The following is a 26286-nucleotide window of genomic DNA, read 5'->3' as shown; positions in this document are numbered from 1 at the left end:
ATATTAATAAAATAAATTTTAAATTAAAAGCAAATATAAATTAACTAAAATAGATAAAAATAGGTGGATGGGTGGACAGACCAATAGATAAACAGCCTTGGATGGATAGATGGAGATTCCCTGACCCTGGCTATCTTATAAACCCAGAAGGTACTTCCTTTTTCACTGATGCTGCTTAGAATTCTTAATGTCACTTTTCATCTCAGGTCTGTCTGCCACACACACACACACATCAAAAACAAATAAGCACAAAATTCCTTCTATCTGGTACATATTTCTAATATTCTTATACATAAAAATATTTGTCTCTTCTAGTAGCATATAGGCTTCTTGGTAACTAAGAGTTTTCCTCTTATTTTTTTTTTTTACCCCCATCAGAGTATTTGGCACAAACTATTTATGTAAAGATAGATAGATAGACAGACAGACAGACAGACAGACAGACAGACAGACAGATAGATAGATAGATAGATAGATAGACAGATAGATAGATAGATCTATCAGCATCTGTACTCCAAAAAAGGCAAATATAGAGGAAGTGTGGTATAATGTATCAAAAATTGGCCATGAAGCTATGAAGCCCTGGGTTCAAATGTCACTGCGACCAAATGCTGGTTCTTTGAAACTAGTAGAGTCATTACCTTCTCTGTGTTCTAAGCAGCTCTCTTTCTATAAGTTGCAGAGAAGGTGCTGTGATCTGTATTGGTAGAGAGAGGTTCCTCATGTTGGAATTTTCTATATTGATTAAGATGTGGGTAAGAAGAAGAATATAGGGTGAGGGTAGTAGGTTAGAAATGGAAAGGGACTGATCGGAGCAGATTTGTCAAGTATAGTAAGTGCTTTTACATTCCAAATATTGTGCAATGTTGGGAACACAAAGGCAAACACCTAATCCCTGCTTTCAAGAAGCTTACAATCTAATGGGGAAGACCACCATCTAACAATTATATATATGTATGTATGTATATCTCTATCTCTCTAATACCTAGCACAGTACTATGGGTATAATAATTTTTGAATGTATCAGTTGATTTGAAAAATTTAAAAAGGAAGTGATTTCCAAATATGAGATATTTTTACATGTATTCTTCTGATATTGTTAATAATGCCCTGGTTGTTTTCAATTTAAATAATCCTTCTCACTGATTACTAGAGGAGACAAGTTTTCATAGCTAATATTAATATAAGTGCCAGTGCCAGAGGAGAGAGAGGTGCATACAAGGATGTTAGAAAGCAGTGTGAGATATAGTTGATTAGGTTGGAAATGCTGATCTGATCCATTTCCCCATTGTCATCGATTTCTAGAACAGTGAATCCCAGAAGGTGATCTCAAGTGTCCATTAATTCTCACCATTGTACAAATTGTTATTACAGCAAGCTAACCATTCAACTAATTCATATGAGATCAGGGTTGTGTAAAGCTATTTAATGAGAACCCTAACCAGGACTTTTGTCTTTTCAGGATGATGCTGAAAAGGAGAAGGCCACAGCCAAGGCTCTGGAAGATGTCAAGGCAAACTTTTACTGTGAGTTGTGTGACAAGCAATACCACAAACATCAGGAATTTGATAATCACATTAATTCTTATGACCACGCCCATAAGCAGGTAAGTTGAAATGGAGTATAACCACCATTTTTACTAACTAGTTCAAGCTACCATCAAAGCTGGTGAACTTTTTTTTTTCTGTGAAAATGAGTGAAGAAAACACTATCTTTGCTTTAAAAACTGTTGTGTTTGATTATTCTAATCATGTCATGTTGACTTAGAAATTTTTTCAGATAGGTCAGTTCTTTTGCTATAGATGAGGTGTGATTTGCATAAGTCCTCCACAGACCCTCCTAAAGAAATTTAGACCCTTAGGATGATCCTTTAGCCCTCTTCCTTAAAGCTTGTGACACTTCCTAACCTGGATTCATAGACACATAAATTTCAAGAAAAATCAAATTTTATGATCAAATTACTAAATGTTCCAACTGCTCATAGTGAAAGCTATACCTTCCAAAACGAAAAGTAGTTTCTAAGTATCCTCTTCATAACTATAATAAAACCTATTTAAAACAACAACAAACTTTGAAGTAAAATTCTTGGGACCTTTGTGCTCAATATGGGTTTGCAACCTAGCTGTGCCAATAAACACTTATTAAGTACCTACTGTGTGCTAGGTGATGTGTTTTTACTGAAGATATAAAAAGTCAAAAGGCAGTCCCTGCCCTTATGGGTCTTACAAGTACAAATTTATACAAGGAAAGCTATAAACAAGATAATAGGAAGTAGTTAAAAGAGGGAAAGCACTAGAATTAAGAGAGGTTAGGGAAGGTTTCCTGGTGGATGAGGGATTTCATTTGGGACTTCAAGGAAGCAAGGAAGGCCCATAGTTGGAGTGGAGAGAGAATGTTCAAAGGATAGAGGACAGCCAGAGAGAATGCCCAGAGCTGAGCATATATTTGCCTAGGGTGGGATGGGGAGTCGGGGGAGAAGAGGTGGAGGAAGGTGTGAGAAGACTGGAAGGTAGGAAGGAGTTAGGTTATAAAGGGCTTTGAATGCCAAACAGAACATTTGCTATTTGCTCCGGAAGCAATAGGGAGCCACTAGAGTTTATTAAGTAGGGGGTGATAGGATCAAGCCTATGTGTTAGGAAAATCACTTTAGTGAGTGAATTGGAGGGATGCTTAGAGTGGGGAGAGACTTGAGGCAGGCAGACCCACCATCAAGCTCTTACAGTAATTGAGACATGAGATGATGATAATCTCTATGAGAGGTATGGAGGTGTCAGAGGAGAGAAGGCATGGGTGCATTGGAGAAAAGAACTGTTATGCTACCTACTTCATGCAGTTTTGAGGGTAGCCATCACTATAATGGCTGAAGTTCCTCTCTGCCTCATACAAAGCCTGGTTCATCTCAAATTAGAAAAACAGCTGCCTCAGCTCCTATTCACTTAGTACATAAAACTCATACTACAAAAGCAATTCACTTTCTGCTTTTCCACATATGAAGCGAATCCCTATAATCTCTATTTGCCTCCCAAAAGGATTTGTTTTCCCCCTCAAATTCATTTCAGTGTCAGGCCTCTCTCAGAATTCAAACTGTCCATTCTTAAATCATGTGATCTGGCACTCCTTGTGCTGGTTTGCTTGGAAATATTTACCACAATAAAGGTCTTGTTTCAATGTGCTGAACCTAGGGACCAGTAACTTATGGCCTATGGAAGGAATTCAGTTCCACTTACAAGGATAGACTGGGTGTGCTGGATTCCGTTCATGATTTCTGTTGTCATTTATTATAATTTGCTCTCGTTTGCTACGTGGCCATACATGGTTCTGTCTCCCCAGGTTGATGTCTATCTGACTGTCTGAATCAGAGAGGTATATGAGTAGGAATGGTACTAAGAGGGTGGACTATCTTGCCTTTGAATTTCCATTGAACACATTAGCTATGGATGAGCAGAGCATGGCAGAACTGAATGCTCAGTAATACCAAGTGCCTGATGAGGGTTCTCCCTCTAATCTGTCTCCTGGCTCCACATCTGAAACTCAGGTTCATTGGGATATGAAGCCCAGGAATCCAACAAATCAAAGTAATGGAACCTGCTATATTCTGTAATTCTACCATGGCCTTTTAGTGTAGGGGTAGAAAGCTTCATCCTAGAAGGTATAAAGAACATGAAAAGTTCTGGATCTAAGTCTATGATGGGATTACATGAAGTGCCTTTACCTAGTATTTTGATTCTTGTTTTAGTTCATTCAACAAATATTGATTGATTGACTTCTATATTCAAGGTGCTATACTAAGCAGGTAAAAAATATCTTTTTAACTTGACTTCTCCTGTACTTTCAAATTTGTTGAGTTATATTGGCTTTCAAATGGCTCAAGCTGGTAGCATGGGTGAAATTATGATTTGTGCTAATTGAGCAAAAACCAGTCAATGGAATCGTGGCACCAAAGATGATCCTTGTGGTTATAGAAGCTAAATTCTCACCTGATATAGGGATTTTTTGTACATCATCTAACTTCTGCTTGAATACTTCTAGAAATGAACGCCTTACCACTTGAGAGTCTAACTATGAATAGGGATGTGTGTCCTTGAGGCCACTTATGGCCTTCTGGGTCCTCAGCTGTGGCTGTTTGAATTGCGATTGGGGATTTATTCTGGGAGGTTCGAGTTCATTCAAAGTGCTGCACCTGGTGACCTAGAGGGCCACATGTATCCTTGAGGCCACAGGTTCCCCACCCTTGGCCTGACCCATCCCATTACTGGAAAGCTCTAAAGCAATATAGGGAATAATGTCTAAGTACCAGAAATGCAAATGGAAGGAAGGAAGGAAAGAAAGAAAATATAAAGTTCTTTGTTTTTGCTGTTTAATACAGGTAACCAGTTGAACTTCATTTCCTTATTTTAAAGCCAGTTGTTTAATATCAGATGGACCCAACCAAAATGTTCTCTGAGACAGCAGCCTGAAAGAGCAATGAAATGACAAATTACATCAGTAATATCTTATTTTGTGTTTTAAGTCTTAGCTTGAGGTAGCTGGTGCAAGTTTTAGTGGAGCCATTTTGAAGATATGAAAAAGGAAACTTCAAGAGATGAAAAGATTTGTTCAGTATTATAGAGCTTCTAAGTGGCAGACCTAGGATACTAACACGGGTATGTTGGTTGCAAATTCAGGGCTTTTTCTAGATGGCACAGTAGACAGACAGTCCTGGAGTCAGGAAGACTCCTTTTCCTGCATTCAAATCTGGTCTCAGATACTTTGTAGCTGTGTGACTCTGGGTAAGTCACTTAACCCTCAGTTCCTCATCTATAAAATGAGAAAGAGAAGGAAATGACAAACCACTGTAGTATCTTTGCCAAGAAAACTGTAATCTGGGGTCACAAAGAGTTGGACATGACTGAAAAACAACACAAATAGATAAGATAGTCTAGAAAGCTCGAAAAAGTTGTGTTTTTTTTTTGTTTCTCTTAGCATACTGCCTTGCATACAGCAGACATCTCATACGTAGTTACTGATGAAAAAATGAATGAATGAAAATATTAATTATCTACATATCCATTTTAGACTAAATTTATTCTAGAATCAATTACTATCATTGATAGGAGTGGAAATAAGAATCTACTGCCGGTGCTTGGCACAAATTTCATAAAAATGCCTCTATTTCCTATCAATTTGAATTTGTTCATTTTAGCTTCTTCTTTCTGATTCCTTTGTCTATGTCTGACACAAAGGTGAAACTGTGAGAAGGTGTCAAATCTAGTTGTGGAAATTATAATAAGATTTGTTATATTTGCTCATGCCCTGAACTATTTCTTCTTTTACATAGACAACTGGTTCAATTTATTTTAAAAAAACCAATTCCCCTATATTTTTCTAGAAGTATAAGATGTATAAAAAATTTCTCAGAGCTATATTTGTATTTTGTTAGATTTCTTCTTTTAGTAGTTCACTCACTAACATCTGTTATATAAATAAGCTTTTATTATTTTAATTTTTTTCCTGGAAAACATTTTCTAATATTAGTTGGTGATCCTGTTGACCTATTTATAAAACATTTTGAATATATTTGCTTTTCTTATACCCTGAAGATGTTTGCCTATGATTCTTCTTCTTACACTCTTCCTTTCAATGTTGTTTCAACCTGTGTTCCAATTTTCTGATACTATATTGACTTTTGTTTTGCTACAGTTCCATGATGCCTGAGTTGAATATCATATCAGTCCTTTACAGTATAACAATAGTACCTCTCCTACCATTGTTTAAGATTAATTTTGTATCCTGCTTCTATGATCTTGGTGCTTAACACTTACATTTTTTTAGTGTAATTGGGTGTAAGGATCTGGGAAAAAAAGCTTATGACAGTCTATATAATAAGGTGCTGATTCGTGTAATAAGCTTATAGCAATGAACTGAACAGATCCCAAATATTATAAGCCATGGATTTTGCATAAGACCTTCTGTGATGTACTTTGGTAATAAAAGTGAATGAATAAATGTGTTAATACCCAACCACAGAATCTCAAATTCAAAGGGACCTTTCTCCAATGTCTTTAACAAGCAATCTTCGACTTTTGGTTGAAGAGTTTAGAAGAAATTTAAGAACTGAATAGCAAAATAGTGATCTCCCAAGATAATTTATATTTTGTTGCCAAGTTAGTAAGACTATTAATGATTGACATTAGTTTAGAGAAAGAAGAGATGACTGTTGGCCAAGGTAGCATGGGATGGCTTCGTAGAAAAGATGGAACTTGAGTTTAGCTTTAAAGGATGGGTAAGAAGTGGACAAAGATTTGGGAAGGAATTCCAGACAGAAAGCAACATGGGCATGCTTCATAGGCTTACCTCTGAGAATAAAGAGAAAAGAAGACAGTCTATTATTAACAGTGTTTCTAGTTTGATCATCTCTTCCTGAATGAAGTCTCTTAGCTATCACGTAGTCAGAATTCCTGTTTCATCCACCTTTTGCTTCCACTGTAAATGGACACATTTTAGGTTCTGTTTTTGATCTGTGTTCTTTATAGTAGGTATATCTCTACTGGCCTTTTTGAAATCAGATTCATTTTCTCTTAAGTTACTGTAAATTCTCCTGCTTTGTCCTCCCTCTGTTCTCCATATATTTCTTACAATATGATACTCTTGGGGTATGGGGGGCAATAAGCAGGAAATAATTTCTTGCTTAAGTCTTTAACTTTCTGTACTCTGTCCTTCCCTATGATAGTGCTATCCCACTGGATTTCAGGCAGATAAGCTTTCAGTCCTCTGAAATGTACTTGACAGAATTGCTTTAAAGCCAATAATGGGCTCTCCTTTGTTTTGTCCATTTCTATTAGTAGCTTTATCTTGATGACAAACTTACTTAAATTGCCGTTTCTGAGTCACATTGTCATCTTTTTTTTTTCACCTTTTCATCAGTTACTCTTATCTGAGAAGATAATGTTAAACTAAAAAAAAAAAAACCCAAAAAACCAAAAAACATTCCTTAGTTTATATTTGATTCTGTGATGAGAAAATGAAGTACTAGGCATTCACTTCTGTTAAAGATTCATTCCTGAGGTAAATTAACTTTATCAAGATAATCATTCAATGCAAAAAGGAGGAGAAATTATCTTTTAAGAGTAAGTAGTCCTCTCTAGAGAGAATTTTCATTTTTTGGCACTCTAAAATTAAGGATTTTATGGCATAGTATAGAGGAGAGAGTGTTGGATCTGGAGGCAGAAAGATCTGGGTTTTAATCTTAGCTTAGATATTTGGTAGCTGTGTAACTCCAAGAAATTCAACTTCTCTTGACGTCATTTTCCTCATACATAAAATGACAGAGTTGACTTCACTGCCCTCTAATGTTACCTTTAGCTCTGAATCTCTGATCCTCAGATCCTAAGTTCCTTTAGGGATTCTTGCACACCCAAAATATATCTTACTCACTGATTCCTGAATTTCCACTACCAATGATCCATTTATGATCTGTTTAATGGTGGTAATCCTTTCTACAAAGTTATTTTAAATAGCACTGTTAACCACCCTTTCCTCTATTGGCTTCTGAGATATCATACTCTCCTGGTTTTCCTCCTATTACTTTAACCCCTCTTTTTGTGTATCTCCCTTTGCTACTCATCCTCTTCTCAACCAGTGAGACAATCACATCTCTCTAGACTCTGACTCAGTATGTAAATCTTCATAAACTGAAATAAAATGGTAACTGTAATTAATGAGTCACTGTTAATGCCCTGCAAGGGATCAGGCAGAATCAGGGAGGTAACATTTAGCTGGGAAATCCCAGCCAATTCCAGATTTCCAAAAAAGAATGAGAGAAAAAGAGGGAGAGGAAGGAACATTTCCATGTTACATTAAAAAAAACAACATTTGGCATTCATGTAAGTTAGAATTCCTTCCAAGGCTATTGTCTTCCCTTTCCTTTTCTATTAATCTTAGCTTTATTCCATTTTCCTGTATGTGAAGATTCTTAGGGTTATCAGTGAAACTTAAGCTTCAACTAGGAATAACTTTCTGTAACTAGGTTTATCCAGAGAATATAATGTCTCTCTGTTACCCACTCTCCTCCATTCACCCACTTAAACAGGGCAAATAAGGTTTATTAGAGTTTGAAAATATGAGGATAGATTGGGATGTTCTGCTGTCAGAAAGACATAAACTTTTGCTATTCTTCTGGTAATGAGAGATGAATTATGTGGATTCACCCCCCCTCCCACTTGAATCCCTAGTGATAAATGGTTTATATTGTAAAGAGAGTTCCCAAACCAGTGTACGGTTGGAAAATGGAGTCTGCAGTCTCCTCAGCAACAGACCCCTTCCAAGCTTTCAAACACTGATTGTCATTGTTGAATGACACAGTGATAGCCACTGTAAAAATTATTGTCATCTATGCCACTTTGGTGGTAGCTGAGAGGAACCATATAAATTCTTTATCTTTTCCTAGCCCCATGTAGCTTGCAGATGTAAATCAAATAACTGTGTTCGTATATGGATGGGCAGGAAAAAAAAAACACTATTGATGATGCTCTGGTTTTAGTAGTCTGCGCACATAAACTTTCGTGGTGTTATCATCTCTGAAAATGAAGGCTGGAAATCTGTGCTCCTGCTAATGTCGAATCATTGGCTAATGATCAACATTAACGCCCACCCACCCAGTTGTCTAATGTTCAACGGGAAGAAACGTGTGAGAAAACATCCACCTTAGAGTATCAATCGCTGGTTTGATCAATTGTTAAACTGTTTGCATTTCAAGAAAGATTTTCCCGAGTTCTTGACACTGAACATTGAAGTGATGATTCAGCATTAGCCCAATGCAGAATAAGTATCACACACCTATCTGCAAATGCCTACAGTCACATATCTCTGTGTGTGTAGTACAGCCCTATTGCAGTGGACTCCAAGGCACTTTCCTAGTTCTGAAATAGTATGAACCTTGGTTTTATTCATATCATGGTTGAAATAAGAGGGCAATCAGCTGGGGTTTAGATGTCTTTTTCTGTACAGAGATTTTAAAAAAAATATAATGCAATGTTATGAGTTACATATTAACAAATATGTTGCATATGCATATATGTATACATATATTAAACATCACATTATATTGGTTGATTAGACAATCTCAAAAGTTGAAAGTTACTTAATAATAATGGTAATAGCGTGCATTTATATACCACCTACTACATACCAGTCACTGTTTTGAGCACTTTGCAAATATAGTTTCATTTGATCCCCACAACAACTTTGGGAGGTAGATGTTGCTATTATTTCCCACTTATGTTTGAGAAAACTAAAGCAAACATAGGTTAAGTGACTTGCCCAGGGTCATACAGCAAGTAAGTGTCTGCGGCCAGGTTTGAAAATATGTATTCCTGATGCCACTGAGTCATCTAGCTGTATCCTAAATCTATGTTGTTCAATCTCTGCACCAACAAGAGTCCTCTTCTTCATCTACTTAACAAGCATTGCTTGAAGACCTCCTGTGATAACACAACTACTATCTAGCCCATGGTGGGCACCTAGTAAATCCCTGTTGACTAGCTGACTGACCTCCCAAGGCAGTAAGCACATCCTTCTCTTTGTTGTTGGTAAATCCTGTCTGATCCCCATTTGGGGTTTTTGCAAAGTGCTAGAGATTTGCTATTTACTTCTCCAGCTCATTTTACAAATGAGGAAACTGAGGCAAACAGGGTCAAGTGACTTGCCTAGAGTCACACAGCAATTAGGTTTCTGAAGCCAGATTTGAACTCAGATCTTCTTTACTCCAGACCTGGCACTCTAACCACTGCACCATCTATCTGCCCAAATCCTACTCTTGGACAACACCAATTATTAGAAGTTTTTTTTTTTTTTCTGATACCAAATTGAATGTTTCCTCTTTGCAACTTTTCTTATACCTGAGACATCTTTATGCATGATTGATTTTCTCAGTCAAGCATATTTTGCAAGTATAAACCGAATAACTAAATTCATATAAGCACAGTGTAGAAAAGAACTATACAAGATAAAAGTCATTGCCTTACAGAATAGAACACAGGCTCTGCAGTCAAGAGACCTGGTCTGAATTTTGGCTTTAACATTTCCTAGCTACTGGGCTATGGGCAAGTCACTTAAACTCTGTAATCTCCAGTCTCCTCAGCTGTAAACATGGGAGGGTGGGTGGGGAGACCTCACAGTTTTCATCACTATCATCATCATCGCACAAGGTTGTAAGGAAAACACTTTGTGAACCTTTACCATGCAAATGTGAGATAGGATGATAATAGTTAATGTGGAGTTGGTGTCTTCTGGTTTCCTATGTATTGCCAATATTGTACTTGCCCTAGTTGCAAAGAGAAAGTTTTTCCAAAGCTGGACAATTTCTGACTTCTTTTGACCAGATTTGAGGGTAAAGACTTTCAGTTATCTTAAATGTCGCAAATGTAAAAACACTACAGTAAATATTCCAATAGTCTGAAGCAGCTAGATGATGCAGTATTTAGAGCACTGGGCTTGGAATCCGAAAGATGTGAGTCCAAATCTGGCCTCAGACACTTAATAGCTGCGTGATTCTGGACAAGCCACTTGACCTCTGTTTGCCTCAATTTCCTCATCTATAAAATAGGGATAATAACACCACCTACATCACAGGGTTGCTGTGAGGATAAAATGAGTTCTTAGCATAGTGCTTGACCATAGTAGGCAATATGCAAAGGCTTGTTCCCTTCCCTTTCTCTAGCTCAGTAGCCCAGTATGGTTTTATGGTTTTATCAGCCTGAGTATTCCTTTCAGTGACACAAATTTCAATCCAACCACGTTTAAACATTCTGTACAACTCTCCATTATCACCCATATGTTCTCCACAGGGCTCCATCCGATATGCTGGAGGCCTTCCGTGCATACTCCTTCATCAAAGAAATAGTAATGAAATGGGATGGTTATGCATTCATTATCTTCCTCTCTCTCCCATGACATGACTGGGTCATCATCTTCTTCAATCATATATTTCTTTGATGACATCCTTTTATAACACTTTTCCAGAGTGATTCTTTGTGATGTAGTGATTAGGCCCATCATTTATACACTTCTCCATTCACCCTTTGGGGGATCCTTAGCTGTGGTACTAGCCCCAAAATTATAGCAAGTTCAATTTTAAAATAAAGCAGTCTTGAAATTAGATCATATCTCTGCTTAAGGAAAAGGCAAGTGATTGCTATGTGAGAGGAAAAGTATATATTCTTGCTGAAGCATCTATGATACAAATTTCATCATTCTTTCTCTCTTCCCATGTTGACAAGATGTTTGATAATCTTCTAATGTAAGGGATTAATTTGCTGAAGGTTTGGGCATGGAGCTTATTAATTGGGTGGTGTTACCTGAGGATTTTCTTTGCCTTCTCATGAAATAATTGTATGTAATATTAGCCATGTTTCAGTAGCAGAAAGTAAATTATCAAATGCCATTGAACACAGGCTTATGTCTTAAGGCAACCAATTCCAATTTTAAATGTCAACCTGCACGATTCTTTATTTTAATGCCACAAGTCTGTGAAGTCCAGTGGGCTTCATTAAAATCTGCTACACCAGGTGCCCTATGAATGCATTCCTGCTTTCTGATCCTGGTAAGCAAAGAAGACAAATTAGCAGGATTCATCTTTGGAAAATGCATGTTGTTTGGAATAATGAGATTCCTTTAGTCATTAATACTTAAGAAATCTCTAGGAAATAATGTGGAGATTCCTTTAAATGTAATGGCTAGATAAGCTAAATTTGTCATTAAATGTTAGTTGCAAAAGACTTACATTTGCTTTCCTTAAAGTAAATGCTAATTAACATGCAAATGAGCAATTTAACCCCCTTTAAATTGGAAAAACCCAAGAGATACTTAATTTCATAGTTGTTAATGATGGCCAGATGATTATAAGACAATTCTTAGGATTTCCTTATGCAAAGAATTACAGAAACGTAGGATCAGATCGGAACATTTAAAATAGCACCTGAATCATATGATTCTGTCAGAAGAAAGGATATTTTCTGTTAGTTTTTTCTGCAACTTGACTTTCTGTTGCCCTCAGAGCCCACCAAGGGCTAGGTTAAGCTGGTGAATTTCTACATCAGAGGTATGTTGGGAGGTCCTGCTGGCATGCCGGGCCTGGTCACAGATTATGATTCTTTCCCCCTTTGATAGGTGTGGAGGCAGATAAAGAATCTGTTCTGCTTTTCTTGTTCTATATAGTAGACCAACTAATACCTGTTTCAGACTGTTTCCCTCTTGCCTTGACCCTGTCCAGGAGATTATTGGGTGCTAGGAAGGGACCTTGATCCAACTAAAGCCAACAAACATGTATTCTTCATCATCATCATATTATGTGTGAATGTTTATATATGAATATATAATTTATATTTAAATATTTTACATGAATATACAATTTATATTCCATTATAGTATGTAAATTATATTTTATGATATGATACGATATTAATTATATGAGTAAAACACCCTGACGTGGAGAACAGAGAACTGACCTCAGAGTCAGGATGAATGATGGATGAATTCCCTGTCTCTGAAACAACGGCTTTGTGACTCTGGTAAGTTGGTTAAACTCTCAGTGCCCCCAGACAATGCTCTAATAGTATGTTATAGAGAAGGAAGGTATTGACCTGGAGTGATAGAGGGAATTTCCTCACTGAGAGGTCCCTATTCCATTGAAATCACAGAACTGGTCTTTTAAATAAGATTTTATTTCCTCCTAATTACGCATAAAACTTTTTTTTAATGTTCATTTTTTTAAAATGTAGAGTTTTCTGAGATGGTCAACAATTTGATATAACTTATACAGTACAGTAATGCAAAATATATTTCTCTGTTGGTTATGTTGATAGATACAGTCCTAAGAAAATAAAAATATATTTGCAATGCATTATATGAGGCCCTACAGATAAAGTGATGAAAATATTAAAATTGCCTGTCCTCACAGAGTCAGTATTCTACCCAGAGAATATGATATATACACAAAAAACATTTTTTATTGTTGGTGTTCAACTGGGTCTTTCTCTTCATGATCCCATTGTGGGTTTTTTTGGAAGAGATGCTGGAGTGGCTTGCCATTTCCTTCTCCAATAAAGTTTTTTAAAATTATTTATTTACTTTACCTTTCTATCTATTTATCTACTTATTTTACAGATAAGGAACTGAGGCAAACAAGGTTAAGTGACTTGCCCAGGATCACACAACTAGTAAGTGTCTGAGTCCAGAGTCAAACTCAGGAAGAAAAGTCTTCCTTATTCTAGGCCTGGAGCTCTATCCACTGCACCACTCCACAAAAAGGCACAGTGTGAGGAAAATGGAGGTTGGGAAAGAACCCTAATGATTGGGGGATGGGGCATTAGGAGCTGACACTTGAATTAAGTGTGAAAGAAAATAAAAAGCCATGTTTCCAAGAGTTCAAGGTTAGGAGGAAGCAGATGTCTGGCAGCGCACAGCTCCCTGTGCATACTCTGGACATTTGCGTTGGTCTGTTTAGCTCACTGTCTCACAGGTCAGCTTGCACTTTGGATGATGCTGAGGAGATTATGAACCTCCCACTGAAGTGCCATCCTAGGGGAAAGCCCTGCTCTTGACAGAATCCCTTCACGTTAACTTAGAGAGGAATTAAATTGGCCAGAGTCCCATGGCATCTCAGGTCTGGGACCATTTCCTCCCTACTCTTCTTTCTGTGGATGAACAGAGGAAAGTGTGAGAATTGTATTTTCAGCTGGCCTGGCAGAGGGAAGTCTGGTAATTATTCCCCTCATCATTAATCCCCTTATGTAAACACCTGCTCTTCCACAAAATCCTGTGTTAACTAATTAAAGCATTTTATCTCATTACTTATAATAAAGTAGAGACTGGTAGCACGAGAATAAAAACATTCTCTGTGAAGCTGAGTGGATAGCTACAACATAAATCTGAGCTACAAAACAGTGGCATTTACCAGTGGGTACTTTAAGTTTCTAGGTTTATCAGGCAATTAAAAAACAAGAGCAAACTATAACAGGACCATCCTGTAAGTGAATATGGAACTGGTGAGAGGCAGTGTGGTACAGGACAGAGGGCCAACCTTGGTACAGAGATTAGAGAGCCGGGAGGAAAGCCTGAGTTCAAACACTGCTTCTGATACAGACTAGGAACGAGCAAGTTACATGTCTCTTGTTTTTCAGTTGTATCTGATTCTGTGACCCCATTTGTGGTTTTCTTGGCAAAGAGACTACGGGGGTTTGCCATTTTCTTCTCTGGTGCAGCTGACAGATGAAGAAACTGAGGCAAACGGGGTTAAGTGACTTGCGCAGGGTCAGCTAGCTAGCAGTGTCTGAGGCTAGATTTGAACTGAAGATGAGTCTTCCTGATTGTTGATTTCAAGCCCAGCTCCACCTAGCTGTCCCTCAACACACCCAAGTAACTCTTTAAGCCTATGTGTTACAGATGACTTACTAGCAGGAAATGGAGTACAATGGAAAAATATTCATCTTCCCTTAAGACAAAGTATCTAGGTTTAAAAATCTACCTTTGATGTTGACTACCTGGATAACCTTGGGAAAATTTGGTTAATGCTCCTGACAGTTTCATTTTTCATAAAATAAGGAATTAGATTAGATAAACTCTTAGGTCTCTTCCAATGGTAGATCTATGATCCTACAATATACATTGGTGAAAAGAGTTTCCACACCTGGAGTTCCTCTTGTTGATTAAAGCACAGGTCCAGACCTCTCTCCTCCCTGAAAAGGGGAAAAAAAGTGATTGTTATAAATAGTGCATAAACAACGACAATGAGGAGGGAGAATGTGAAATGAAAATATAGGGACTCTTTTCTGTTGGCATCCCATTCTCTGTCAAAGACAAGGGATGGAGGTGGAGAGAGGAGATGTCTTTCTGAAAATGCTTGGCTGGAGGCACGCATTCTGTATTGGTCAGTGTGTTAAGCAAAAGAAAGCAGGGGTAGTCCTTAGTCCCTTCAATACTCTGTTGCAGTTTATACATACTGTATCTTGACTTTAGGATAGCTTGACCCTAAATTCATATAGCCGACCCACCCTTCTGTGGTTGTGAACCAAGCTTAAAGTACTAAGGGCCAAGTTTATTCAGTGGAAAGTGTTGCGGCTGCTTCTCATAGCACTGAGCATAAGAGAGAGAAATTAGAAAGTTTTCTTCATTTTAACCAGCCCCTCATGTGTAGTTTCTTCATACGGAGACATCTTTTCTTGTACTTCTTTTTAATTACCTCAATGTTTTTGTTTATTTAAATGTATTTGAAATCAGAAAAAAAATGAGGACAATAATGGCTGATCAAACCATTTTGGTCTGGTTGAAAATATATAACATAGCACTCGCCTGCAACATAACTAAACACCCTACTACACTTGGGAAGGCTGAAGCAGCATACGCGTCAGTTTCCCATAATGTGTACCATATGTTGGACCATCAATTCCAACATGGGCTATTTTGCACAAGTGACTTTTTTTAAAGAGTATTTTTTATTGTACTATATTAGAAAAATGCCTGTTTTATTACATAAATTAAAAATAAAGTAAATTTTAAAAAGAGCATACGATAATGCCAAGAAAAAAATGCTAGTGAAGGACAGGTGATTTTATTTGAAAAGCTGTTGCTTTGCATGACTAAACAGCACTTATGGTGAGGGTTTTTAGAATAGTATTCTATTCTCAAGGTCAGCTAGGTGTCATAATGGATAGAGCTCCAGGCCTGGAGTCAGAAAGACTTGTCTCCTTGAGTTCAAACCTGACACTTACTAGCTGTGTGACCCTTAATTGCCTAATCTTGCTGCTTCACTTTTTTTCTTTTGTAAAATGAGCTGGAGAAGGAAATGACAAACCACTCTAGTATCTTTGCCAAGAAAATCCCGAATGGGACATGACTGAAGAACAAAATTCTGTCCTCTTTCTTGCTCCTTGTATACACGATGAGTTGAATTATAGTGAAACAATGGGCTCTGTCTTACTGTAGGAAAGTTTTAGCTATAATAAAGCACTTACTGAATTCAGTATCACAATGACCTCCAGTCATGCTATGGAATAGCCTCTAATACACTGAGATTCTAATTTTTTTTTTAGTGTGTTACGGATTGCTTTGTAAGTCTGGAGAAGTTTATAAACCCCTCACCAAATATTTTTAATGTATAAAATAAAATAGATAGGTTACAGAGGAAACTTAAAAGATGTCATTTTTTCCCTAGCCAAGTTTGTTGTTCTTCAAGTCGTTTTAGTTGTGTCTGATACTTCATGACCCCATTTGAGATGTTGTTGGTAAAGATACTGGAGTGATTTGCTATTCCCTTTTCCAGTTCCTTTTTGAGATGAAGAAACCAAGGCAAACAGGTTATGAGACTTGCCCAGGGTCACACGGCTAGTAAGTTTCTGAGGCTGGATTTGAACTTAAGTCTTTCTTACTCTAGACCCATACATCCAAAGTCACAGACCCTAAAATCTATCATTAAATACCTTGGGGATACCTGTATCCCAGCTAAGATGACTCTGTTCTGATGAATACACTTTTAAAAATTCCATCTACCTAGAATAAGGTATTTTTTAAATTGGTACCTTTTCTTTTACATTGATTCTTTCCCTCTCTTGTCATCTTTGCCAGTTTATTGGTGGGAGGTATTTTGATTAGCCTTCCTCCTATTAGTAGAGATTTGGTCCGATCTTCCACCTGATGAGAAATGCTCTGTTGTTCCTGAGAACTTTTTGCATATCCTTTATCTATGGTCAGCAACAGACAAAGGTTCTTGTTCATATATATTCATTTAAATTTCCCTTGTATCTTGGATATATGCGAAGATTTTCTCCCATTTGACAATTTCCCTTCTTATCATAGCATATTAATTTTATTTGTGCAAAACCTTTTCAACTTCTTGTAATTGAAATTATCTATTTTAGCTTTTGTAATTTCTTCTGTCCTTTACTTAAGAATTTTTCCCCACATTACAAGTAAAAAAGATTCCTATACTCCTTTTGGCAAATTTTCTCAACACTTTGTCAAAAAAACATCCTTCTAAGAGGTTTTTATTCTCTTGACTATCAAACACTAGACTATTGAATTCAGTTGTTGGAAGGAGACTTTCAGAGGAATCTTAGAGATCAAATAGTTCAGAGATGTCGAACACGTTGCTCAATATCCGATACTCCTGATGGCTCCCAAACTCGATTAAGATATGTTGGGGAAAAATTGAACAAATTAAAAATACAACAAAATGAGTAGGATATGTTCAAATTAAGTCAATATTCAGCCTTCGGGGGTCCTTACATATGGAATAATGGCCCAGTTTCTATTTCTCTTTGAGTTTGACATCACTGATCCAGTTCAGCCACCTCTATCTACAAATAACCATAGCTGGTATGTCATCAGCAGTCTTTACTTTCCTTTGTTTAGCCAAATTCCCTTGAGTCATCCTGGATCTCTCTTTAGTGTACTTGAGTTAGAAACAAATGCAATATGCAATACAGGCATGTAGAGGACTCTGCCAACTCCTGGGAACCCCTCCACTAGCTCTAGTAGGCTTTGTAAACATCTAGGAATACTTCCATTACTATTGAAATGATTGTTGACATTTACATAACACTCTGAAGTTTCCTGAATATGTCCTTTGCCTAGCATCCTCCCAATGAGCTTGTGAGGGAAGCACGACCAATATTTATTGTCCCTGTTGTACAGATGAGACAAATAAGCCTGGAGAGGTTCATTAAACCACTTGCTACTGATGGCACAAAACTAGAATCCAATGAAATAACCTATGTAAAGCACTTTGCAAACCTTAAATAATACTGTATTAATATTATTATGATTAGTGACTATAAAGAGAAAATATTCAGACTCAGGTTTCTTCCCTAATGAGGGAACGTTGAGGTCTGGGGAGTCTAGTAGCTGAGCCAAGATTTGAATTCAAGTTTTTTGCCTCCAGAAGCCTGTTGTAGTAGAGAATTCCAAGGCTGACTAGACATAAAAAATAGTACCATTTTTTAAATGACTTTAGGCCTTTCAGTATAATACAAGAAACCATAAATAGAGGTCCAGATGGCCTGAAACTAGGATTATAGGTAATTGAGGAAATCTTGGAGTAAAATAGAAGAAAATATGCCTATTTTGTGCCAGAAATTCACTACATGTAATACAAGTTTTTGACACTTATTCTGCACTGTGTAATAATTATTTTTAAGTGTAATTCCATATTATTGTAGGGAGAAAAATAGCATTGAAATGGTCATATGGCTCTCTTAGTCATAGTTCACAAAACACTCAACAAAGTTTGAGAAATGCTAATGTAGGTGAAGTTGGTCCCTCAGAACTGCCACTACCTCTCTGTGGTACCTAAATCCTCCCTTTTTTCAATATTAACTATACCAGGGACCTGGCACCTTTATGCTATGGTACCCCAACCAGGCTTGTCCACCTTGGGCTATCATAAGTTCCAAGCTTTTCTTCTCATCAATTAGAAACAGTTCTTTGTTGCATTGTGTGAAAGTCCTTTGGGTTTGGGGAAAGGGAAGGGGAGGAAAGACTGTCTAATCTACTATGCTAATTCAAGCAAAAATGCAAATGAATGCTAACCCTACATATGGTATTCTCCCTCCGTATTGCCTTGAGGAGTTAACACTAGAATTTTCTGGTAGGAAGGTAGGCACATAGATTTCTGAACTACAAAAACAAATTTTAATCACAATGTGTAGGCTAGCCCGGGGGGAGAGGCAAAAGATAAGGAAAACATCCATAGAGATTTTTTGAGTCCAATAATTATATTCAGCTTAGATTTAAGAAAAACACATTTTTATCTTATTTTCATTGATGTATTTTGTTTTTGAATATATTTCTGCCTCCTCCCTTCCCCTCCCCAGTGAGTTCTTACAATAAAGATTAACCAGCCTATCACAGCATCTAAAAGAATATTCAGTATTCCACAACCACAGGGAGCCCTAGTTCCATACTTCTACAGTGAAGGGAGGGAGGCCCATTTGCTCAACTTTTCTTTGCCTTTTTAATTATACAGCCTTCAGTTTCATTTTGTTTTTGAGGTTATTCTTTCCATTTACATTATGTAGTCATTGTGTGTTTCATTTTCCTGGCTCTGTTTAATTTATCCTGTATTAGTTTGTATTGATCTTCACAAGCTACTGCATTATATTAAAATGCCACAGTTTATTTAGTTATTCCTTAACTAATTAACATTTATATTGTTTCTGGGTTTTTTTGGTACTACCAAAAGATCTCTTATGAATATTTGAGATATGTGAGACCTTGCTTTCCACATTTGATCTCGTTGGAATCTATGTGTAGCAGTGGAATCTCTGGGTCAGAGTATGAATATTTTCATCTTTTTTTTGAAGCATTATTTTAAATTATTAAATCTAACCTGAGATAAAAAAAATCAATAATTGAGTATAATAATGCAACAGAACAGCCCTTTTGGATTCCCTCTCTTTCTCATCACTTCTACCATATTCTCCAGCCTCTCTTTACTCATCCTGCTACCTTGGTTCAGACCCCTGGACTCTTATCATCACCTCTGAATTGGTCTCATTGCTTTAACCTTTCTCCTTTCCAGTCCATCCTTCATGTAGCTTCCAATGAAATTCTCCTTATGCATAGACCATGCCACTCCTCTAAGGAATAAATTTTTGTGTTTCCTCTTGCCTCTAGGGCAGCTAGGTGGCACAATGGATAGAGTGGCAGGTGTGGAATCAGGAAGACTCATCTTCATGAATTCAAAACTGGCCTCAGATACTTACTAGCTGGGTGACCCTAGGCAAGTCACACGCTTATTTGTCTCAGTTCCTCATCCATCAAATGAGCTGGAGAAGGAAATGGCAAACACGTCAGTATTTTTGCCAAGAAAACCCAAAAATGGAGTTACAAGGAGTCAGAAATGACTGAAACAACTCAACAACAAATTGCCTCTAGGATAAAATATAAATGCCTTTGTGTTCCTTTCAAAGATTTTTTTTTTACAACCTCACCCTAAACTGCCTTTCCAATCTCATTATATATTACTCTGATTTTTGTACCTTATGATCCAACCAAATGTACTTTCTCTCTGGTCCTCAGATCTTTTCCTTGGATGTCCACCATTCTTGAAATACACTTTTCTTCAAGGTTCATCTTAGATACCATCTCCTACATGAAGCTTTTTCTGATTCTCCCAACTACTAGTGCCCTCCTCTCTAATTACTGTATTTACTTATATTTATTCTATATAAATTTAGATGTGGACTTGATGAGGGCTGGAAGATGGGGTACAGAAACTCCAAGACTAGAATTCCCTGAATGAGTTGTCAGAGACTCAAGCATTGTTCAGGTCAAGGTAAAGATTTATTACGCTTTTTAATGGGCAAGAGTTCTTAGGGAACCTGCATCCTTAGAGGGGCACAGATAAATTTTATATAGGATATTCTATAGTAAAACATGTGCCAAATATGCTAAGTGGGATTCAGGGTGGGATCAGGGAGTGGTTAAGGAGTAGTTAGTTCTTAAAGGAACATGCACTTCTGGTATCTACTGCGCAGGTATTTTACCCAGAGTTCATCAGGAAATAGCCCAAGGAGGGGCTACATGGAAGTGTGGTTTTAGACCTGAAATGTCACTAAGTCAACTATCAGTCAGAACCGACTAAGGAATACCAGACTGCTCTCATCAATGTCTTGTTAGACAAGATAAATGCAAGGGAGTATACGTATGTGTAAGTCTAGGATACATATGATTGATCAGTGAGTAGTAAATGTCATTATGACTCAGTGAACAGCCAGTTCAGTCAATACACAGTTGGTTCAGACCAATAAGTTCTATAGGTGCAACTGGCTGCTGTATCAGGCAAGGAGATAAGAGTTGTTTCTGGGACAGGTTGTGTCCTTGGGCTGGAGAGAAACTGCCTGGGATAGTGTTTTGAGGATAGGGATTTTTAAAGAGAAACGTGATTTCAGAATTGGAGCCCAAGCATATGCAGCCAAGCACCCCATCAGATTCATATCCCCTATTAAAGCATAAACATCATGGAAGTAGAGATGATTTCATTCTTTTTATTTGTATTTCTAGCAGATGGCATGTAGTTGGCACTTAATAAATATCTGTTGGTTGACTGATGATTTTCTCTGAACCCTGTTCTCAATTTCTTTACAAATGATCTTGCCCTGTTCCTGTGCTTATGGATTCATTTAGCAACTATTTATCATTTGACCCTGTCTTGGGTCCTAGGGGCACAAAAACTAAACATGACCATTTTCCACTTACAAGAACCTTCTACAAAGTTGACATATATATACGTACATGTATATATATTATATATACATACACACATGCACATATATTTATACACACATATATGAATATATATATGACTTAATTACTAACTACTGACTTTGTCTTTTAAAATGCAACTGCTGTGGAAATATTAAATCAATATTTATCAATTTATCAATTATTTATCAAATTATCAAATATTTGTTTATCAATAATCTATCAAATTATTTATAAAATATTAAATCAACAAAAAGTCATTTTACTCTACTGACACATGGTGTCCCTTCCTCTTTGTCACTCTTACTGATGTGGTTAGGGGTGCAGGGACCCCAAAACTATCAAGGTACAGGGTGGAGTCATCTGGAAAGAATTTACAGACTCAAGCAATCTTCTAGTCAAGAGGCTAAAGCTTATAGAGAAAAAGTTCAGTGAATGGTGTGCCAAGTATGATAATTAGCTGTTGCAGGGCAAGATCAAGGGCAAGATGGTCATCTCCTAAAAGAACATACCGTTTCTGTACCTTGGGTGCAGGCTTTATTCATTACTGGAAACCCTGGAGGTGGAGGCTTCTAAGGGATGTGTTTTTGGTCTGTTAAGACTGTAACAAGATAGCCTTGGGAACTAATGTCTATAGCTTCAGCTATGGATTCTATATGGTGACTGTGGGAATCAGTACATGATAGTTTGGCTGGTAGAAGATAATTCTGTTCACACAAGGGAAATTCTGCAGAGGTCAGCTTGTTCTTGTAGCAGGGAAAGATAGTTTGTCTCCCTGAGGCCCACTCATGAGTTATTACCAGAAATAGGATCTTTGGACTGGGGAAAGGTATGGTGCTAGGGCTGGGGTCCAAGCCCCCCATCACTAGTACTGTTGATTTTCTAGGAAATTTAATAGGAATTTGGGGTGGGGAAAGATTCTACCATTCACCTTTTCTTCCTGTTCAGCCAAATCCCATCAGTAAGATAAATTGCAGGGGGGTAAATGGAATAGTTGATAGGGCACTTAGGTTAGGTTCAGTATTCTATTGAAACATAAATGGGTCATAAATGACCTTGCCATCTGTCCTGAAGCCAACCCTCCTTTATTTGTTGCCTCTCCTAATTAGAATACAAGCTCTTTGAGAGCAAGAATGGGATAACTTTTCTTTTTTGTCATTCCTAGAAACTACCTCAGAGTTTGGTACATAACATAGTACATACTTAGTAAATGGTTTTTCCATTTCTATCCCATTCCGTTCTTCATCACTAAGGAGTAAAAGGGAAAGGAAGAAAAATTCAACTTTTAAAAACTAATAGAAGGTTAAGACAATACACTTAGAGCTTGCATTATTAGAGATCATTTTACTGCTGGAGAAACTAAGGCCCAGAAAGATTAAGGGCCTTGCTCAAGGTCACATAATCGGCAAGCAGTGTAGATGCAATTCAAACCCAGATCTCATCCATGTTTTCCTAGGATTCCCATGTAGATTTACACACTTTTTAGTCTCTTATTTTCCTATACTTTGCTTTTCTTCTGTAGGTCAGACTGGAACGGCAATGATAAACTTCTAAGCTTTTAGCACAAGTTAGGGTCAGCTTTTCAATGACTCTTCTTCTGGAATGAATGGGAGGATTAAAGTGAATTAAACACTAAGTGATAATAACTGTACTTATAAAGAGTAAGACTTGATGAAAACTTGAGCTTATAAAATAAAGCAGCTCTAAACCGTCTAATACACTTCTCTCCATTCAGCCTTTATATGGACTAGTCTATACTATATTTCACCAAACTTTTAAAAAGCAATTTGAAATCTCTGCTCTGTGAAATGTACCATCTAGTTAAATGTTCTTAACCTTTGTGTGTGTATGAGAGAGAGAGAGATGAGTCCCTTTGGCAATTTGGTCAGGCCTAGGGACCTCTTCTTGGAATAATGTTGTTAAATGCAAAAAATAAGACATATCAGATTACAAAGGAAATCAGTTATACTGAAATAAAGATGTAATTATTTTTTCTACTCTAAGTTCATGGACCCCTCAAATCTCTCCAAAGAGCCCTTGGGAGTTCTATGGACCTCAGGTTAAGAATTGATAATTTAGTTGAAGTGTATCATATCTCCTATAATAAAGTTATTAGGGGAATTCAATCTGCTTCATAAATATACATCCAGTCTTTGTATGTGTGTGTGTGTGTGTGAGGCAGGTGAGGTGGAGATGGAGGAAAGTATGTGAAGCTGTTGAATGTAGTTTCTGTTTCTAGTGGTTTTACTTAGTGTTTTTTGTTAAAAAAGAGAATTGTGTGTGTGTCTGCATATCTATGTGTATGTGAGAAAAAGAGGAGGGAAACAGAGAATATATCTATCTCTCTGCCTATCCATACAGTGTAAAAAGTAAGAGCCTTTATGAAAAAAAATGTTTAAGGAAAATAAAACTTATAGGGAAGAAAAGGTATTCAAAGAAATATTTAAAAATTGCAAAATTGTGAAATATCCAGGGAAGGTTTCACTACTTCCATTTAAGGATAAGTAAACTGGAGCTCATCCAGGCTGTTCCTTGCCCAAGGTCATACAGATTGTAGGTAGCACCATTGAGAAGAGACCACACACCCTTGAATACTTAGTCCAACACATTTCTCACTACTCCAAGAACAAGAATTCCTGGAAAACTCCTTCCATCATAATGGCATAATCTCTTCCTTTTCATCACTGCTAAGAGAAAAGTAGCAGTGATGGAGTGGGTTAATGGTAATATCTCAGGTCTGATTCCTCTCTGCAGTGTCTCCCTATAACTCACTCCTTATAATCCCTGCTGCTGCAAGGGGGAAAAAAGACTGCTTTTGGAGACTGCTGTTGGTCTAGCATCCTTCAACCTTAATTATGAAATTGTCAGAGCAGCAGCAATACATCTTCTGTCTACAGTGCCACACACCATCTGTTTGTTCGTTGACCTCTGGCAGTGGCTACTGGCAAAGATAGAGAAGTCGGCCCTGGAGTGGGAACAGCTGCCATGAATCCTCAGCAGTGCCTAAAACCCAAGTTCCTCCTTTAAGATTATTTTAGGCAGAATGCCTTTCTTTCTGGTCACACCCCTGCACAGGACATTGTGAATTGAGGAGAAGCTACCAAAATCATTCAGAAAAGGAGGGAATTTATACATTGCATTGCTGGTTTCTTGGTTTATTTTGCTCATGCTGCTATTTGTTAGAGGTTTGAACTTTTTAAATAGCCTCTTGGAGGTGTCTTTCATGGCATCAGTCAATTTCTGGACCAGTATGAAATTGTGTACCATGCATGTAAAATCTGTCTGTCTTTAAACACCCACTGGATTCAGCATCCTTGACAGGACTGAGATATGGGGGTTTTGTGGCTGCCCTTGTTCTTCTAGGGAACTGCTGTTGACATTTTTCTATGAGAAGAGAAGCATCACAGTATTCAGGCCTAAAAGAGGACCTTACACTTTACCTACCTCACCTCTCTTCTGCAGAAGAGAAAAGTAAGGTGCGTAGAACTTAAATGTCTCCCTCAAAGCCCCACAGCTCAGGAGTAACACAGGAAGGTTGTTTGGGGGTGCTTGGACGTCTCTGACCTTGGATCCAGTTTAGTTTTTGAATTGTCATTAGAGTCCAGAGACTTTTCTTTTATACATCACTAACACCATCTGGTGTGGGTGTTACCCCAGACTCTTGTCTTGCCCTCTTTTCTTCTATTTCCCACTCTTCAGCGAAGAGACACAGATTCTAGAGTCAGGAAGACCTGAGTTCAAATTCTACTCCAGATACTTACTAGCTGTGTGATTCTGGACAAGTCACTTAATCTCTGCCTCAGTTTCTTCAGCTGTCAAATGAAGATAACAATGCTCACCTTCAAGAGTTGTGACTATCAAATGAGATATTTGTAAAGTGCTTAGAACAGAGCTTGACAAACAATAGGTGCTTTATAAAGGTTTCCTTCATTCATTCTCTCTTCTCTGTATAATCTTTGCCTTGGCTATGTTTTTATGCCTGTGCCTTCAATGATCACTTTTATGTATATTTTCCAAATCTAAATATCCAGCTCCAAGCTTACTTCTGAGCCCCAGTTTTTTGTCTCCCATTGTCTGTTAAACACAAGATCAAATGCTTAGAGATGTGGGAGAGACCTTAATGGGAGATCAATTACTTTAACGCTCTCATTTCACAGATGAGGAAATTGTAGCTCAAAAAAGTGAAAGTATTTGTCCAAGATCATACAGATAGGAAGCAGCAGAGTCAAAATTCATGATCAGGTTCTTTGACTTTAAATCCAGTCTACCAAACTTATTTGTGTCTATGCTAAATTTCTACCCATCAGATTGAAAGCATCTTGGGCTTTGGGCATAGGCTGCATAATTTTTCATCTCTTAGTCTGCCATATGAATCACAATACTTTGTACTTGATAGGTGCTTAATCAATTTTTATTGAGTAGATTTAAATTTAATCAATTAATTAAATTTTTAAAATTACATTTTTTGATTAAATTGTATCTAGTTCAGGAACCGTCCCTTCCTGTTTCTCACCTTTGCTCATCTGTCAATTACAAACACAGTGGTGACTGTTCTCTCTGATTAGGTTATTTAAAAGTCTAGGACATTAACTGACTGCCTAGAGTCAGTGTCTGTTGCAATAAGGAAAGGAGATAGAATATAATAGATGGAAATAAGAAAAATAAGAAAAACAAGTGAGTTCATGAACTCAAGAACTAGAAAATATAGACTAACAGTCAAAATGTTGTTGCTGCTGCTAATCATGAACTTGTGGCTCATATTTATATGAGATTTGAAGATTTGCTAGATACTTGATTTACAACCTCTCATGGAATGAAGGGGAAAATATAGTGTGAGGAATTCTGTGGGCATATGCATGGACACCTTTTGGAAGACTCTGGAAGTTAGAAGTCCATGATCTTCTAAAGAACCTCATCTGTTCCTTTGTAAAGAAACAAAACTAAATAATACCTGAAGTGGGTTTATAGACCAACAGAACTCTATAGTTAAAATCATCGGAATGACAAAAAATAAACAAATAACACAGAAACCTCTGGAATTCCTTTATATCA

At 37.3% G+C, this 26286-nt stretch overlaps 1 protein-coding gene across 1 annotated transcript in view; it reads left to right on the top strand.

Annotated features, from left to right (window-relative positions):
* Positions 1–26286, top strand: part of ZNF804B (zinc finger protein 804B) — a 556024-nt gene that overhangs the window by 484334 nt on the left and 45404 nt on the right. The window contains exon 2 of the mRNA XM_072651549.1: positions 1463–1606. Within this exon, the coding sequence (XP_072507650.1) occupies positions 1463–1606 (144 nt within the window). The remainder of the gene's footprint in view (positions 1–1462; positions 1607–26286) is intronic.

Source organism: Notamacropus eugenii, chromosome 3, assembly GCF_028372415.1.
Source record: "Notamacropus eugenii isolate mMacEug1 chromosome 3, mMacEug1.pri_v2, whole genome shotgun sequence".
Lineage (NCBI taxonomy): Eukaryota > Metazoa > Chordata > Mammalia > Diprotodontia > Macropodidae > Notamacropus > Notamacropus eugenii.
The sequence above is the reverse complement of the archived record's forward strand: the minus strand, read 5'-3'. Positions and strand labels throughout refer to the sequence as shown.